General features: G+C 35.8%; 2 protein-coding genes across 6 annotated transcripts in view; one reads left to right on the top strand and one right to left on the bottom strand.

Annotated features, from left to right (window-relative positions):
* Ypel (Yippee-like) overlaps positions 1-16011 on the bottom strand; it is a 75380-nt gene extending 59369 nt beyond the window's left edge. For 4 of the 5 annotated variants that reach the window (XR_014179936.1, XR_014179944.1, XR_014179950.1 and 1 more), the window contains exons 1-2: positions 15869-16011; positions 5411-5450 (exon numbers count right to left, since the gene is read on the bottom strand). Coding sequence is in view for 1 of the 5 variants with exons in the window: in XM_081990915.1 (XP_081847041.1) it covers positions 5411-5427 (17 nt within the window). In the remaining 4 variants the exon portion in view is untranslated. The remainder of the gene's footprint in view (positions 1-5410; positions 5451-15868) is intronic. The other variant, XM_081990925.1, reaches the window with a different exon arrangement.
* LOC145726135 (uncharacterized) lies at positions 6602-7590 on the top strand. The gene has a single exon (XM_081975110.1). It carries the CDS (start codon positions 6670-6672, stop codon positions 7471-7473), a length of 804 nt encoding a protein of 267 aa, XP_081831236.1. The 5' UTR covers positions 6602-6669; the 3' UTR covers positions 7474-7590.
* Positions 16012-19253: the final 3242 nt, after the last annotated feature.

Genomic DNA, 19253 nt, shown 5'->3' with positions numbered 1-19253 from the left:
AGTTCATATAATAGGTTCATGGGTCACAGAAATAATCAAGGTTGGGAAAGTTCAGACTGAAATGCATACAAAGGTGTTGCGACAGTGTTCCAAGAGGAAATAACTGCAATAGAACACTGCGCAAAAGAAATAAAGAGCAGAGACATTTACAACAAATCAACGGTTGATTCCAGCTGCTAAAGCTAAAGCTATAGATTCCAGCAAAATAAAGTCAGAGTTAGTGCTGGACTGTCAAAAAGCACTGAAGTTTCGACCCCATAGAATGGAGAAATAGAAACCTTTATCTGATGGTCAAACCCAATTTCCAATTTGTGAACATTGACCTGTATTTTACAAATCCGGGCTATTTCTATTCAGGTCTTTATCTCCTTATCTTGGTCCAATTGGGAATTTATGGTTGCTCCCAGGTACCTATTTGTATTTGTCAATCCTCTCCAACTGCTTACCTTCAGTCAGCAATGATGTTCAACTGTAAAAATATTCAGGAAGGTTTGCTATTTCATCATATATCGTTTCACACGTCTCGAACATGTAAATATATATTATCACAATTCTAGCTCATTTTCAAAGCTAGAAATATGCATAAAACATCAGGTTACAAGCCTAGTGTATTTGGTTGGCACAGCCTAAGTCTCATAGAACTAGACGTGTATCGTATCTAGTAACAGGGGTGTGACAATATCTCACACTGTTCACCCTATATTTTGGTCGATCATTTAGTATAGAAAAAAGAACCTGCACAGTGCTGACGCCACTATTTAACTCTAATAATTTAGACATGGATAAGTAAGCAATTGCAGCTAGGGATATCATAATTAAATGATGAACGGATATGATTTCACAGATATTTTTACACGTTTCATTTGAAATAAACCACAAATGATTGTCATCTGCAATGACACTTGTCACCAGGAAGTTAAGTATCGGTTGTCACTGATATTTTAGATTGAGATATTGCAGTTTTACAATCCATTTCAACCTACTTTTTATTTTCCAAGACATACCACATTCCTTATTAAAGATTTATGACGTGATATGTTCATTTATCTTCACTAAGTTGGAGGGACAAGAGCCAAAAACTATTAACTTAACTAATGCAGTCACGTTGACAATTACCCTGTTTCGGCACTATCACCTAATTGGAAATACCACATTTTTTGATACAAGGAATTTATAAAAATTGTATTTCTGAAAACTTCTTTTACCTTTACCTCAAAAACGTAATGTAATCATTTCTTAACCGCGCCAACAGACCTTCCAGATATCGAACATTTACTTTAGACTAAAAACCTAACAAAACTTCCTACTAGAGCCATCAATTCCTTGACGACGACGCTATACGATATACACACAAGGGAAAAACTTCCCTTGTTTATGTCGCTTCGAACGGAAATAAGCTGGCGAACAAAAACATTTACCGATACGATACAAAGACAGTTTTAAACTATGTAATATTACATTCATGGCTTGATGGAAATATAAAAGCACTGAAAGGTTGCACCTTTGGATATTGAGAGAAAATGACTTGAAAGAAAAAAGTGCGTTAAATGTCTTGTGACTAAATTGAGGTTTTGATCAATCAAATGTCAAAGAGAGGGTTGGGTAAACGAACATTTATCATTTGTCATTTCTACCAGTTGTAGCTAAACATAATATAAAGATGAAAAACCGTCTAAAAAACTATAGATGTTAACGATTGTATGAAAGATATTAGTGCCCCAGATGTAATTAGTGTAGATGAAAGGTGGAAACAAATATAGATACAATAGCTAAACAACATCTAAGAAGCAAAAAAACAAGCAAAGCTCTGAATGACATCAAAAATTCGGGAGGAGGAGAAAGAGCAAAGGCATCAAAGATGAGTACAAGACACCAAATAAAGCAGTACAGAGAAGAATTAAAAAATCAAAAGAGGAATATCTAGCAGCTCAATGTGAAGACATAAAAATGCCAGAAAAGAAGTTGTGTGACAGCTTTTTGATGCACGAAAAGGCAAAGAAGAAATGGAAGATAAACTTAGCAGATGGAAACCGTACCTGTCAGAGCTGTTTGATGATGAAAGACCTGGTTTGGAGGTCTTAGAAAAAAGCAGTACAAACTTAAAAATATTAAGATCAGAAATAGTATACGCCTTGGAAACTATGAAAAAAAATGTTAAAGCTGCTGGCCCTGATCAGATATCCGTAGAGTTTATCAAACTTTTTGATAATGATCTAATTTATATTTTTCTGGAACTCTTAAATCGCGTTTATTATATTGATAAGGAAGATTTTCCTAAACAATTTCCTAAACTATCATCCACTTTTGTGCTTATACCCAACAAACCGAACCCAAGAGAATGCTCAGATTACCGAACCAAGGCATTTACTAAAGAATTTGTAGAAGACTCGAGGAAGACGTAAGCAACATACAATTTGGATTCCGCAAAGGACTTCTAACACGAGAGGCGTTTTTTGGGATCAATGTTTTTTCCAGCGCTCTATCGATATAATCCTGAGATGCCTTTGTGAAACATGACAAGCTATAACAGCTGCTCGTGATCAAAAACGACGTTAGAATAATTAGTAATCTATACCAAAAAGCCAAAAAGCTTATTCAATACTAGAAAACCAACCAACAGAAGAAACGGAATTTCGTAAAGTTAATGGTAGTTACAAAGTTTACACAAGATCTGAACCATATCTAGGAATCAGAGAAATACTAGCGAGGATGAAGATAGTCAGATCAACATTTGTACAAATAAAGAAGTTATTTACGAGTCGGGGTAATAACATGAAAATTAGAATGAGAATGCTGCGTTGTTACATTTTTTCCTCGTTGTTGAATGGAGTTGAAGCATGGACCTACACATGGATCGAGAATCACATCGACAAGCTGCAAGCAATCGAAATGTAGAATGTGGCATATTTCCTAGACCGATAGACTTACTAATGCCAAAGTGCTAAACCGGATGAGAAATACAAAAATACACACTTCTTCAATTGATAGTCCAAGGGAAAGCAGACGCCGTATGTCCTGGTTAACAAACCTAAGGATTGCAGAAATGCAGTTAACAAGGTCCGGATTCCAGTGATGATACCAAACCTCCCACAGGAGAGAGTACTTTAAAAAGAGGACTGATACTAATGTCACTGAAAAACCTACTAGATCTATTTTACTGAATATCCAATTTAAACTTAAGGTTAAACTACAGTTTAAATGACACCTATACAATTGGCCTTAAACGATACAGTTCACTACCATCATTTGGATAGCCAATTTAGCTAAAAGTATTTTAAAGGTTTGCCAACTGGAAATTCTCCATCAAGCTAGCGGTCGATCGTTTAAATGTCGTAAAAGCAAAGAACTGGAAAGCCATTTGCCACTTACTTTGTCGCTTTTTTTGCGTTCTTTACCCTTTACCCCCTGTCCTTTGTGTCCGACTTGATCTCCTTTAGAGACACAGAGTCATGGTTTTTTCACACTTTGCGATAAATTATTAACCGCTTCAGTGTAAACTACACGATTTGGAGTGGCTGTTTACACCGCAATCTTTCAAAATCAGAGTTTGTTTATCCACGGGTAAATAATTAATAAAGCAAACACGGTCATTCATCAGGCCACTGTGTTTTCAATTGTGGGTAATTGCGTTGTTTGGATTTGTGTTGGCTGTATACTTGGTTTCGTAAAAAAATACAATGGAACGGGAATGAACTCAGTAACCTTACAACTGTTCATACAGATGTCTAGTGCGACATATTAATATTCAATTTCCGTTTATTTTTATCTGTCATAGTTTGGTAGATATAAAGTGCTTCACTAAGTTTGGAAGCTTTTTCAAAGCTGTCAAACTGTCTAGTGTTCTCATTTGCCCATTACTTTCCCTTGTATTATAGTTTAGTAGTATGGAAGCTTCTTGATAGTGTACATGACTTTTGACTTTTTTATTTCTGAGCATTTCTATGTTTGTTATGTGAGCTGTCCATGGTATTTCGAGCTTTCTCCACATTTCAATACAGCCATAAGTCAAATCTTCCAGTGTATTTGTTCCGTGAGTGTTCAATATTCTACGCTATAGTAATACTTAATAATATTAAGTCTTTTATGTTTTAAACATTAACATGGGTTTACTTATCTCCTCTTTTAAGAAAGATTTACCTACAAGTTATCTTCTAATGTAAACTCCTAAAAATGGGTTCTTTTGCCTGCTAAAGGTTGTATGAAATTTGTTGTGGAGAAGACTGTGTGTCTTTTTTTCATTTTGTATTTTTTACACCTTCACTGAGAGATTGATGACCTTCTACTTCCAATTGAAATAATTAGTTATGCCGACGACGCAGTTTTTCAGATTCCACCAAATCAGCAAAGGGCTCAACATGACAATATCTACTAACAAAACAAAGTGAATAACAATCGCTAGAGGACCTGTTCGATGTAAACTTGCTATTGAAGACAAAATTATAGAACAAGTCTCGCAATTTAAGTACCTTGGCGTAGATCTGTCAAGTAGTAATGATCCAGTCAAGAAGACCTATTATGAGATGAAGACAATCACGTAAAGAGGATCGACGAAAACCGTCTATCACGAATTGTGTTGAAAGTGTTGTATTGGAAGGAAAACCAGTAGGTATTAGACCAAGGAGACCACCTAAAAGATGAAATTACAACTGACAATCAACATCCCAGGAAATACTGCAGAGGCGTGTTCAGAATTAACAGATCGTAGGATCTCGGAGAAGTATAAGAAAAAGAAAAATTATGATAAGTGTGAGAATAACAACTCCTTTGGTGACTTTGATCTTATATCTCTGAAGAAGATCTCATTGAAGGTTCGTTAAATAATATACTATTCTGGTACTTTTGCTAAATTCTCCATTGCAAGAGTTTCATTTTAGTGGTTGTAAAACTAGCTCTAGCAGTGATTCTTAGCACTTTCTCGGGTCTTCATGCCTTGAGACCTTTCTGCCTGCTCTTTGAAGTCACTACTATAAGTAATTTTCAAGAAACTAAGTGTAATTTCTTACATAATTTAGTCAAACCGAGAAAGCTTGAGGGCTTAGAACCCTTCGGTAATTAATACAATTAGTGTTAATAGCCGCTTGAACGATTATGACAATTTCCCCGTTCGTACAATTAATCGATACACCTATATGCAATAACACTTGCGGCCTAATAGCCTGGATAACCAAATGGGGTCACGCCAGTGGTTAACGTGGCGTTTATTTGAACTGGAAGTAGTTTACTGCACGTTATGACAGAATTACTAGCAATCAAACGTAGTCGTATATTTAGATAAACCTACATGTAAAACCGTATTGATCCGGTCTGGACTTGAATTATGAGAACACTACAAACCTAATAACGTCAGTTCCATACAGAACAAAACACATTCAAATAAACATTAAGCTTGAAATAATATGTTAGTACATACCTAAAACAATTCAGCATGCAGTGAGTATGTCCCGATTCATCTGAAATGATACAAAAATTGCTTGATTACATAAAAAAGTAATTCATTTTATAAAAATTCTTAGCGACTAAATGAAATTATAAAAAATGGGCATGCACTCAGCTTTTACGACTAATGGCATTTGAAAGTTATAAAAGCTGAAACCTGAAACAAAATTTTCGAGCTTTATTAGAATTATTTATTTTACAAACAACATACTAGGTTCTGAACGTTAAACCTTAATTGCTACATTTTTTAAAGTAAATTGCTCACCGGAATTTAATTCAACAGCGAATTTTTAACGCATTTTCAAGTTTAGTCATTTTAAAGCGAAACAAAACTAAACTTAACTGATAATGGGCATAATCTTGACTAAAAAGACTAAAATTAGTTGTAATAAAAAACACAGAAAAAAAATTACACAATAATTGTGAAGCCCTATTTTAAGCATCGTCTTTTCAGAAAAGTTGATAATTTTTTCTGACACGAAACGTTTGTTGGAAAAAGTCCAAAAGCATCTCAAGAGCACCTAAATAACCGATCACTCTCTTATCGTAAACTAAAACGAATAATAGTGATCTCTTAATTACCAAAAGTTAAAAATGTGTCTCCTTTGCACGCGTTTGTTTCACACCTTGTATAATATCAAAATTGGAGAATTTTCCTATCAGCAATAACCAATTAACCTAGTCTACAACAGTGGAAACTGCATTCAAATCAGTTTTTAATTTCCACATTACAAGACTTTTATACATCTTCTCATCATGTTCTGTAAGGTAATTGCTTTACTTGAAATTTAGACTTTTGATATGTAAATGTCAAGAAGCTGTGATTAACGTTAACAAACGTTTAATTATTTAGTAGAACGGTGGAAACCATACTTAAAGACACAGTTTTGTGTAATTTTACACAATGTTCAGAAACGTGCTGGGGTGCTGGGCATGTGCCTCATAATTTTAGATAATTAAATCAAATTTCAATTTTAAGCCACCATGTATTCTCACAAACAGCGTTGATAGACGCAGGCATAAATGAAAGTGACAATATTAATGTTACTGCATACAAACTGTTTAGGTTGCATCAAACATTCACTTTTTTTCCTATCGAATTTCAGACAAAACAGCTGGTGAACAAGACAGGTTAGGTTAGGAACTGTCATTCATCACTATAGCAACTCGGAAACTTCAGTTGCATTAACAAACATCAACAAATTCAAACTCATTATCCCCATTCCAATTCCGATGGAAGACACAAAGTCTCTAGTAACTATTTTTCTGCAAAAGATATTCCACGACCGTCAACATATCATCGACACCACCTACAAGCTGATTTACGACTACAACAACAGCGACCGGAAAAAGGCAGAATACGAAAAAACTTTAAAAAACATATGCATCCAGTTGGGCAAAGAAATTCCCAACCAGGTTCTGGTTTACCTGCTCACTTTAGTGGATATGCCCTTGGATCTTGCAGAGTCTGACGACACTCAACTAAAACCAGTGATAGAGAAAATCAAAACGTTAGAAGTAATCCAGAAAACGCAAACCTGCTTGACTGACACTATTAAACCTCACTTAGAAGAATGCGTGGCCAGCACCATCGAAACCAAACAAGTTGTTGAAGAACCGATTGTAGAGAAAGCCATACTAACACCAAAACCTAGATGCAGACGAGGAAAACGCAAAAGCTTAATGGACGGTGGGTCTCCAGGTTCGACAAAAATCACTATGCACAGCTTATTGGATTTGACAGCTATGTCAGTTATAAGCCACCATGCAATGCTGAAGAACGCGTATAAGCGGAAATTTGATCGGGCATGGAACCTAATTAACACAAACCAGTATCAAGGCACTCAGTTACAGCAGTGCTACGAAACTTTGAGAGACTTGAACAAGAAGAGAAAGTTGTTAAGGGACATCGAGAATGACAATATTACGATGGAGGTGGTCACGGAATTGTATAAGGACGTCGATATATTTCTAAAAGAAAAACATGTGTATGAGGCTGTTAACGCTGACTTACTTGAGTATGGTTCAGATGAATAGGATGTTTAGTTGTTTGTTGTGTTTATCATTATGTTTACTATTAAGTGTGTTATTATAGGTTAACAGATATTTTATAAATCTATATGGAATCATTAAATCTTGTAATTGATTGTAAAATGCTGATCACACAAACATCACCATTATTAAACTATAATCATTAAAAATAAGAGAGATACTCTATAAAAATAGGACACCTTACACCACTACGTTTTCGGTTGATCACCCTATAAAACCGTTAAACGTAGTCATTTTGAATCTAATGCCTGGTTTACACAGCCAAAATAAAATAAGAGTTTGAGATTCGTTCACACACATTCTAAATGTATTCTTTCAGTGGTGAAAGATTACAAATTACCTATAATCATAATAAACAAAGCCTGTACCATTAAAATCAACAAATAGTAATAGGGGGAAAACAAGTTTGCAGATGATTTCTCGTTACTTCAGCTACTTAAATTGCAGAACAGTCCAGGGCACTGGTTTAATAATAATAAGAAGTTCTCATAAAAGTGGGCTCCATATTACTTAGGAGACTTACTTTTTCTTACATTAACATTCAACTCGACCAAATTGAATTAAACTAAAATACGTTTCTAAGATCTTGTCAATATCAGTTTTTAGATTTTCTTCATTGTCCAAAACAGCGACTAATCCTGTGTTTTAAACTCTCCTGTTAGCAGTTTTGTTTTGTTAAATAAGTCTCTAGACTCAGTTCTGTTTCCATGATCTTGATCTATTTATTTACAGATACTGGCAATGTTTTTCTCCTTATCTTTGCAGCATTGCCTTTAGACTTTTTTAACAAGCTTTCTGCTTTTAAGATCTTTCCTACATTAAATCAAATCTTAGACAGAATAATATAAAAATTACATCCTTTTTGCAGTGTCCTTTAATATTTCTCGATAACAGTTGCCGAAGACGAAGATTAGCATAATTTCATACACTACATTAACTGAATTGAAAGTGAGAATGGCAAAAATCCAAAAGTGTTCTCTTGCAATAATTATTACACTAAAAATGATTATTATTATTAAAAAACTCGAGCAAAAAATACAAATATTTGTCAATCTTTTATATAAAATTACATTTCAAACTTGATTCAAACAAAAAAATAACCAGACAACTCACTGGAAATAGAAAACGAGACCCAAAGCATCCATTTATTTCTTATTATCTAAATCCAACAGATTTAACTGCGTTCGTGACCAGAAATTTAAAACAGAACTTTCGTTCCGTCTGAAGTCGGAGAAATTTTGTAGAATACAAATTGAGCTTGTAAAGCATTGTAACAGGAAGTTTATCCTGTATGAGCAAGCAAATTTCACAATTATTATTGATTCGGTGGTTATTGCACTTACCTATGTCTGGCTTCGTGCCATTTACTTCTTTTTTATAATGCAGTTCTATTTTCTTTGGAAGTTAATAAAACTTCATTCATCCAAATAGCAGTTTCATAAAAATTCACAGCAGTTAATTTCCCATCAAATTAAAAGCATTAACTACCTAATCTCCTTTTAATTAAAGTGGGATTACAAATAAGCAACGTTGGACCCAGCTGGGCTCGCATGCTAAATAAAACTATTGTACAGTTTTACAGCCTTGCTAGACACATCAATCTCTTGTTTTACCTTTAAGGATTGTTTACATTATCCTTTTGTTTTCTGTTTCTATACGAAGTCCCCAAGAGAAAACTTCCTTGCAAAATTAATCCGCATTTCAATTCTTTCGCAGCTGCAGGAAAGGCAACGTGTAACTTACTTTCAGGATACTTGCTCTGTTTGCGTTAAGACGATAGCCGGAAATAAACACAAAGAAAAATAGATGAGATGAAGGAAGTGGGTAAAATGGTGTATCGCTGGCGGGCGAAAGGTTGTCTGTTTTCTACGGTTCAATTACCTTTTCCGTTTTATCCGCAAAAATATCTGCAAGAGGGTTTTATGCAGTAATCCTGATCGGTACCAATGTGTTTCAGCATGGGAAGAGGGTTTCACATAAAAAAAGTAATAATAAACAGTACCCAACAATCCACAATCTTATGTGAAAAATTTAATTGTACATTTTGAAGACGTTTTGTTTAAAATTTCTTAGTTTTAGAGAATTCTATTTAGATTCACAGTTTAAAATTATTTTTTACCATACAAGATGGTGTAATAAAGCTTAAATTTTTTGTAACGTTAAAATTGGACGTAGATTACTTTTAATGCTTTTTTAAACTGGAGTTTTTTTATTCTTTATTACAGAAAGTAATTAACTAAACAGGGTGGTCAAAAAAATTATCGCATAAAAATTTGAGAAAGCCTAAAAATTAACGTAAAATCCAAAAAATTTACTAATATACAAGATGTTCCATGGAAAATAAGCAAGAGAATGTTTTAGAAAAAACGACGAAAACCCTTTATATAAATTACGATCTTGAAAATGGCAATAATAGTGGCGCAATTTAGTGTCTTAAAATCCAAGATATCTACAGGGGTTATCGAATTATTACAAAAAAAATTTATTTCCTTTTTTTGTAATTATGTCACATGTCACTAACAACATTCGCACAAAATGTCAAATACCAAAAAACAAAAATGTATAGTATCTTTCAGCCCATTGTTTGACGTAACGGAGATAATTAGAAAAAAATCTGTCTAGATCATAGGATCATTCTTATGGGCACATATAGTTTTTTTCCTCTTTTATAAAAAGGTTTAGCCTTCTAAACTTATTGCCAAACTCCTACATGTTCAAAATGTCCACCACAATTTTCAATACATAATCTAGTTCTTCTGTCCATATCGCTAACTGCTTATTGAACCATTTGCGGAGTAGTTTCAGTTTCACTTTAATCCGTAATTCCTCTTCCATATTAGTTGGAGTAAAATAAAAATCTTCTTTTAGGACACAAAAAATCTAGGGGATTTAAACATGGAGACCTCGGAGGCCAATATGTAAAAAAATATGCTGTAATTAGGAAACAAGGTGAGATTTTATTGTTTTCATAAAAAAAAACAAAACTGGTGCCTCCTAGGACCTAGACACATTTATTTCTAATTGTCTCCATTATGTCAAACAGTGGGCTAAAAGATACCATACATTTTTGGTATTTGACATTTTGTTCTACGGTTTCCCTTAACGTCAGAACTGTGAAATTTGTCTCCATGGAGCTTTATTTTCAGTGTGGTTCCTCCAAGAAACACATTCAGCTGATTCCAAATAGGCTGTTGCCTGAATTGTTGCTTTTGATGTACATTTATTAGGCTTTTCTTTATTATTCTTGAGAATTCTCCAAGAAATTCTAAAATTCCCTGCTCTCGCGTTAAATTTTCGTGCTGTCTCCGGTGTGAGAACGCACCATTTGTCCACAACTGGGTTACTTCAAAACCTTTAGCCCTAAACCCACTGATCTAGATCAATGTCAGTCTTCACCTGTCAGATTTTAGACGCTGAAGATGGCTTTTTTTAGTCGATAACTTTTTCTAATTTTTTCTAAATAAGTCGTATATTAATGTCACATAAACTCTGGGATATCTAATATTTGGTATACACATTTTAATTAAGTGTTTCAAATGTCGGTACAGCAGTTCATTGTACCAAACCAGACTAATCACCAAACAATTTTGACTTTTTAAAAGGGAATCAACGAACTTATTATCTATTTTGAACAAAACCTTCAACCTGACCTATCTAAAGCGCTCAACCGAAAAATAATTCTTTATACCTTATACGCTTTTTTCATTCCATAAAGGAAAACGCTTCCGGTGTCATTTGTCCGGAACTTGTCCAAGCACCGTGTCGTTAATCTCTTCGATTGAGGTTTCCGCGAACCTACAGACTGGAAGTTCCTGCCGGGAACATTGACCGTCTGGTCGGGCAGCCCGTTTATGGGGCGAGCCCCCCAAATAACGTTCCCCCCTGTTTGCGGCACTTGATTTGTTTATTGGGTACCTGCGTGGCATTTGCAAGGCAGATTTCATTCGAGAGTGCTTCTTCGAGACCGATTTTTACATGGGCTCGCATCAGCAGTCAAAATGAAAATTGGACGTATGCAGTGGCGTCTCGCGCTTTTTTCACCAGCAACGCTCATGATTTAGAAATATATTTTCACTTCGAACAAATGGTCATATTATCCAGTGTTAAAACATTACCCATACCGTTAAGTGTATTTAAAAAAATTTCTTTAAACAAGTAGTACAATAATAATAATTGTTCTAATAAGTTACTCTCTAAATTTTGTTGTCTAAAATATTAAAATTACTAGTCCTGTTCATTTTTTAACGTAATTTGCTTTTCTTGTCTATTACATTGGCTTGTTCCTCTTTTTCAAGACGTCGTCGTTCTTCCTCTTCTTGCACATACATTCCAAGCGTCATATAAACTCATTAAGTCACGCCGGCATTGAATCGGACGACAGCACTTCTAAAATTGCCATTTTTGTATAAGTATATAGAAAATGAGGTATTTCTAATAGAAAATAGCTATACTATAACATTTTCAATATCAATTAAACCAGCTGATCTTGAAGAAACGTAGACATAGAGCAAAGGTGTAATCAATAGAAGCTGACAAGGTGATTTACCCAATATAGGAAGAAAAAAGTCTGGTAGAAGTGTTACGGGGTTCTTACTAACACTAAATAGCTCTTGTTTCAGATACCTTATGTTTTGAATGAGTCCTATTTTGTAAAATACCACTATCAATTACTTTGAAAGGCTTTGACCAAAAGATGTTTGTGTCCTATGATGTCCAAGCACTTCATCTGCGATTAATTTATGTGGTTGCCTGAACCACTGATCTCTTTTAAATCAATGAGACTAACTGCCAAATAAGTTCCTGACCACGCTGCGTTCTTAGCTTAATCGCCTAGCACGCAACGCAGTTATCTTGTCCTTCTCTTGCAGAATGACAGCCAGCTGACTGTGGTTCCTGAGAAACTAATCTGAAGCCCCTGAAGATGAGTTATTTATACACTCGCAACCTGTTGATGGACATTTGAGAGCTACTGAATAAACTGTGTGTTCTTTGGTTACACTTACCCCTTACTCTACAAAAGCGTTGAAAATTGGACACGCTGTTTCTAGATTATGTTTCTCCTCCTTCTCAGTCCTTTGCCCTCGAGAGAGCTTGGTGACATCGTGTATTAATTCTCTTGATTGTCTCTTTCCAGACAATTTTATTCTGTGGCAGGTGTGCGGCTATGACCCACCATGTTTGATTTGGTCCACCCATTGCTTTAGTGATCGCCCACGTGGTCGCCTTCCTTCAACCCTTCCATCCACGATTAATTTTTCCATCAAGTCTGTTTGTCTAGAGATGTGTCCAAAATACCTCAAAGTTAATTGACTAACTTTTGTGACTAATCGGGTATTAATATGTAGGTTCTTCTAGTATAGACACATTAGTTCTGTGGGCCGTCCAGGGTATATGCAGAATTCGTCGGTAAACCCACACGAAAGCGTTTCTCACATTATGTTACTAGGGACATAAAGAAGAAACTATTGTACTGAGGTCAGAAGATTGCTCATGAGCATTAGGAAGTAAACCGCTCTTCATTTTTTTAACAAACAATAAACTCTCCATAATAAAGGCAGCTGGAAAAGTTAGAATATCCAGCTCCACAAAGGCAGACCTCCCGGTAAGACAGTCCAGCTAGCAGCTTAGCAGCCTTCCTCTGGAGTCCAAAAATTGTATCCGCACAAGCCGCTTCGCCCCACACCACAATTCCATAGGTCATCACAGAGTGAAACAGACAGCAAAACCCCCGCAGATACCGACTCCTGCAGACCACGGAGAAGACCGCTCTGCACAGTCGTCCAGCAGTAGCCGCCACATGAGCCACCCACTGAAGACGAGGATCAAGGCTTATTCCCAAAAATTTGAAACCGCCATCCAAGGCCAAAAACCATTCTCTGCGACTTACCATCATTCAGTACCGACCTGTTGGCCCGGAACCACTGCTCAGGCCTAAGCTGCGCCTCCAACACACCCCAATCCAGACCCAGAAGCTGAGTGCCCTGCAGTGAGATGGTAGTGTCATCAGCAAAGAGATTATACATTGAAGCATTGTCATATAGTGGTTAGATGATTTATGTATATCAAAAAAGCAACGAACCAAGAATTGATCCCTGTGGTACTCCTACCTTAACCTCCCTTCCCGATGACAGTTGTTTGAACAGTTTCGAGAAAAGGTCACGGAAGACTGACTCAAAAAATTATTGGTGCTTTTTACACAGTTTTTGAGAGATTTCCCGAAAACTAAAAATTGTTGTCACTTTTTTGGGACATGCTGAACTCAGCCGCTTATCTGAAACACCCTGTATCACACTGACATCCATTTTGCCCCAACTGTCACGGTTTTGGGGATGACCTGAAAATTATGGCAAATTTGATGGTTTTCAGTGCGTGGCACCCTTAAAAAATAACATTTTTACAAATGAAACTTTACGTCATTTTTGTATCATTAACCTGAAGAAATTTAGGTTTATTATTTAGTTTATTTAAAGAATTCAAAATTTTTCTCTAAATAAACTCAAAGGTCTTTTAAATTTTTTGACAATATTTGTTTTAAATTTTTCAGGGACAAACGGTGCCTGGTACGAAAAAAGGGCATTGAAAGTAAAAGTTGCATTCCTTCCCAAGGTACGTTTGTGGTAAAATTTCAGACCTCTAGCTTGAAGCGTTCCTGAGGTATGTAGCAAAAACTACAAGTTTAACTTTGACGCCCTCTAGCGGGCGAACCGGGAAACTTAGCCGTATTCGCTCAACGTCACGTGAGAGCACCAATCATTAGCTTTTTTTTTATTATATGGCTCGTATATACAGGATGGTTCAAATAAGCGAGTTATTCACAATTTCCTCGATAAGTGCACGAAAATTTTGCTCAAATTAAGAATTTCTGCTTGATTTGAGGGGCGACCAATCAAGACTGCTAGATCAAAATCAGTTAAGGATCGATAGACATTTTACATCAAGTAGGCCTAGAATTTGAGGTAGATTACAAAAATCTAATAAAAAAATTATAAGTTTGGTTTGTGGCCCAAATTTGGGACACCCTGTATACTGATGGATTGAACAAGTTACAAGGATGTTAAAAATTCAATGAATAACCCTGTAAACTACTCCATTGTATTGTCAATAACTCGGTTATTTTGACAATTGGTGGTTCAATATACCAATTTGTGAAAACCAAACCTTGAAATTGTCTTTTGATCACCCTGTATACCATATATAGTAGAAATGTCACGCTACCGAAAGATTAAAGCTTTTATACCGGGAATGATACATGTGTAAATAATATTTTTTAAAAAATTCATTTTATTTTGTAAAGTGTTGAGGTTAGGTATACAACATTTTTCAGAAAGATCTGAAAATTAAAAAATAATTATTTTTTTAATTAATTGTACAACAATCTAATATCAATTCAAATAAAGTTTAATGTACTTTTAGTCATTTTAGATGTCTTAAATTATCTCATTAGAATGCATGATAAGTTTGACAATAACAATGACAAGTTTGACAGTTGTTTTCCCTATCAAGGCAAATTTTCATTTAAGCATGAAGTAATTTTCCGGTAAATTTCCAAAAATAGAAATTTTCCGACCCAAAAATGACCGCTTTTACATCTCTGATGTTGGCATTTCTTTCTGCTTGAATAGTCATCTTGTTTCGATTCTTACGGATCTTTCGAACGCATCCAATAATCCAAAATTATCAAATGTAAGTTAAACACGTTAAATACTCGACTGAATAATCCTTAGTTCAATCTGCTTTGTCGATCGGATTAAGAGTCGACGATATAAACGTAGTCCATCTCATGGAAAAACTTTTATTAAACTTCTACGCCACTGTAGCTTCAAGCAACGATGAATATTACGATTAAGAAAAGAGGAAACGTTCACATCTCTTCATCTTTATAATCCCATTGCACTTCCGTGCAGTAGAAAAAGACAGAAAGCGCGCAAGGAATAGGGACGTCGATAAGCTGGCATTTGACGGGACGGGGCCGTTAACAGCTGACTCCAATAACAATAACAGGATTTTTATCTTTAAAGGCCAATTACAACATAACAAATCGGTGGCAACACTTTTCCAATGGCTGAACGTCTAACGTAATGCTCAACTTTCGATTTTCCAAGAAAATCCTCGGAAATATTATGCAATTAATCGTAATAGAACAACAAACAATCTGTCATCAGTACAGCGTTGAAAAAATCGAAGTTAATTCAGTGAATCTCCAAGATATGTTGTTGTTTTGATTTTGACAGTCTAAACCAGTATCTCTGAATTAAAAGTGATGTCCACTAGTTGTTTTAATACAATCTGAAGTGGAGTAGAGTAAATAATCAAAGGGATAGCACAAAAGGCATTGGAACAAAGAAAATACGCAACAAAATATTAGGGGGGCTATACTTACTTCGGTAATTCTCCGGATTGGACGTGTATTTGACGATGGGGTGCACTTTCACTAGATGTTATCAACTGAAGGGACAGGACAGTGTCACCGAAATCCACTGCCACAAAACGGGATCGCACAACAAGGGTGAAATGTTCGCGTTCATGCGGCCAATAAACTCCACAACTGAACCTGTGTATGGAATGATGAGTTGCGCTCGTTGCCGTTTGTACTGGCGGCGGCAGCACTTGTCGGAGTCACTGGCCACTGTGGAAAAAGTCCAGACGGCACAAAAAAAGTACAAATTTGAAATAAGGAGGAACATAATTTACAACTTTATGTTGGGTATCTAAATAACAAAGTAGATAAGACTTCCTATGTATGTGTACAATGGGGCTCATGATTTCCATTTTCAAGGATTTCATGTATTTTATTTAAAAAAAATTAAATTAGAATTTAAGCAATTTTTACTAAAAGGTTAGTTTTAGTATCAAGTGAAATACAGAGTGTCCAGGGGGGAGTCCAGGGACAGTCGGCATAATTCCTTTGATGTTGGGGTGATGTTTTTTGCTGAACTTGGTTTGCCTTTGGTAGGAAACATGTTGCCGGTTATCTCTTATCTTATTTAATTTTCAAATAAAAATTACATCCAATTTTAAAAACTGATGTTTTAAAACCAATATTTGATGTGGTCTGAGATATGACAACGTTCTTCAACAACCTGAATGACAAACAATGAAACTTCTGATATTCAACGACCAAAGCCGATATATCAGTCGATTGACTCTTAACTTTGGTAGGAAGAGGCCATCTCTATCTAATTCGCTCTTCTTATTTTTTAAATAGCTATTCTTGATTTTACCCTAGAAATAGTCTTAATAAGCCGTACACGCGACTTGTTCCTTGGAAGATAATAGTTTTAGCATATTTGTTCATTGTTGAACATAGGCTTTCTCAAAGCGTTTTTAACTCTTCTGATCTTGAGTAGTGCTCTTTAGGTCCTACAGGCCTTATTATATTTGCCCTTATTTAACGTGAGTCTGCGACGGTGTGTCTCCCAATGTGAGGATTAGCAGACGGGGATCCAACGAGGCGCCTCCACCATGTCACGTTAACGGGTTGCTCAGAGGGAAGAAAACTCAGGAATCCACAGGTAACCCACTTTATTCAAGAAATTAAGACAATAATTACAATAATTACAATGTTCTTACCCCCAGATTGCCAAGACGGCGTAGATCATGATGGGGGATGCTGGACAGAGATAGCGGTAGGGTTCACGGAGGGCGAACGCTTTAGGTAAAGACGTTGTGGTAGTAGCAAAGGGAGGTAAGTAGGTACGGCAACTTGGTAGGGCTGATACTTGGGTGTGGCACTTGGTCACCTACTGCTCCACGTTGCGTTGCACAAGAGGCGTACCCAGACTAACCCAGAGATCAATCAGTGACCTCCCTCTGGGGAAGACCCCAGAGTTTGGTGATTTAGCTACGGTGCATCTTTTATACTCGTCAGCGACCTCATTATGCTAACCTTGCTGACTATGCTGGTTACTAGGTGTGCACCGTAACAAATACCGCGGGTGTGACAATATTCTTTTTATATTATCTGATCTGTCCAGTGTGTCGGTGGTCTAATAATAATCTTCATTCCAAAATCCTTATTGTCTATCTTTCGTCTTTCAACCTTGCAATGTGTCTCCCCCATCGCCTTTTTTCTTTAGAAATCTGCTCAATAATATTATCTTTACCCTGTTCCTCAATGTCAGTCCAAGCATCAATCTTTCCATTTTTCGTGTTATGTGTAGCTTCTTTATTGATGATTTGTTTAGAGTTAGGGTTTCTGCCCCATTTGTTAAAACTGGCAACACGCATTGATTAAAAGCTGTCTTTTTCAGCCTAGTTGGAATGTTGGACTTGAATATGTTGCTTGGTTGGCTGCCCGTCCCAGAGTCACTCTCCTTGCCAGTTCGCACGTTTTGTTGTTTGATTTGCTGATTCTTACTTCGTGTCCCAGATATAAAAACAATGTATGTTGTATTTTTCCACTAGTTCAATCCGTCCACTTCTATTTGCTCACTTGGTAGTAGGTTTGTCTTCATCTTGTGACACATTTTTATCATGTTGTTGTTGTTGTCTATAAGCATGTTCTTAGCTTCTGCTTGAATGTCGGTTATTATAACAATGTCATTAGCAAACCAAAGGTGATTTAGTTGTTCACGATCTATTTTGACTCCCTTGGTGTCCCATTTGAGGTTCTTAAACGCATGTTGTAAAGTAGCGGTAAATTTAGGCGATTAGGCATCGGAGTTAAGCTGGGTATTTCCCTGTATATTTAGTACTTTAAGAACTTGAAGGTGTTCGTTAGTTCCATATAAAGGGGGCCTATTCTTATCTCTATCTTATATATCAACACTTCTCTTGAGAATTCCGTTCCCTGATTTCAAGAATTAAGCCTCTGGTCGGAAACCAGTCTGCTCTCTTGGCTGATAATGCTCCATCTTCTTTTCCATTCTCGATGTCATAATTCGCGGATATAACTTGTATAAGTGATTTAACAGGCTGATAGGCCGGTAATTTACCAGATTTGTGTTGTCCCCTTTTTTGTGCATTAGGATCATAATTGCCCCATTCCATCAAGAAGAAATGGCTTGCTGGTGTAGGCACAGGTTAAAAAGGGTCTGTATTTTTGACAGCAATGTTTCTTTGTTTTGTTTTATTTGGGTCAACGCGTAGGGATTTTCTTCTTTTTTAATATTTGGAATGTTTATTTCCACTTTTATTATTTGTTCCCTGTTTGAAGTAAGGTTTTCTTTCTTTCCCTTCTTGGAAACTATACTGCTGGCCAATTGAAACGGACCGACTAAATTTTTCACTAACACTTATCCTGGACATGAATGATCTTCTTACCACCATATATCTATGTAGTTTAGACTATTTCTTGCGTATTTACGTAATATACAATTTATTTTTATAATATGACTTTTCAATTTCTCTAAAACATTTATAAAAAAGGGATTTTAGAACTTTTATATCTACTCTCTGAATCTCAGCTCTAGGAAGTCTACAATACAGCTTTAAAGTTAGTGTGTCTAGATATTTAGGAGAATGCGCTTTATGTAAAGGTTTGTTCAGTATTACTTTCAGTCTAATTGAACAATCATTATTTACCTATCTACAGGGCTATTCAAGTTATTGAACACGGGAGATTGTGACTAATAGTATATTATTAACCAAGGTTTAAACAGAAGTTTTTATTATATGTCTTAAACTTGATATTCGGTCAATAAAAGCTGTCTAAACCGTGGATAATATAGCGTTTTGTCCACTATTAATCATATTTTTGATGGTCCTTTTATTGAAAATTTAAAAATTTAGGATAACAAGGTCAATAATATTTCCTTTTTTGTAGT

The sequence above is a fragment of the Ips typographus genome, linkage group LG1, assembly GCF_016097725.1.
Source record: "Ips typographus isolate SLU linkage group LG1, UJ_Ityp_2.0, whole genome shotgun sequence".
NCBI lineage: Eukaryota > Metazoa > Arthropoda > Insecta > Coleoptera > Curculionidae > Ips > Ips typographus.
This window is presented reverse-complemented; position numbering and strand designations above follow the sequence as displayed.

Bases quoted from the DNA above. Each gene is read 5' to 3' on its own strand.
- LOC145726135 (XM_081975110.1), top strand. From the start codon at position 6,670: ATGGAAGACACAAAGTCTCTAGTAACTATTTTTCTGCAAAAGATATTC.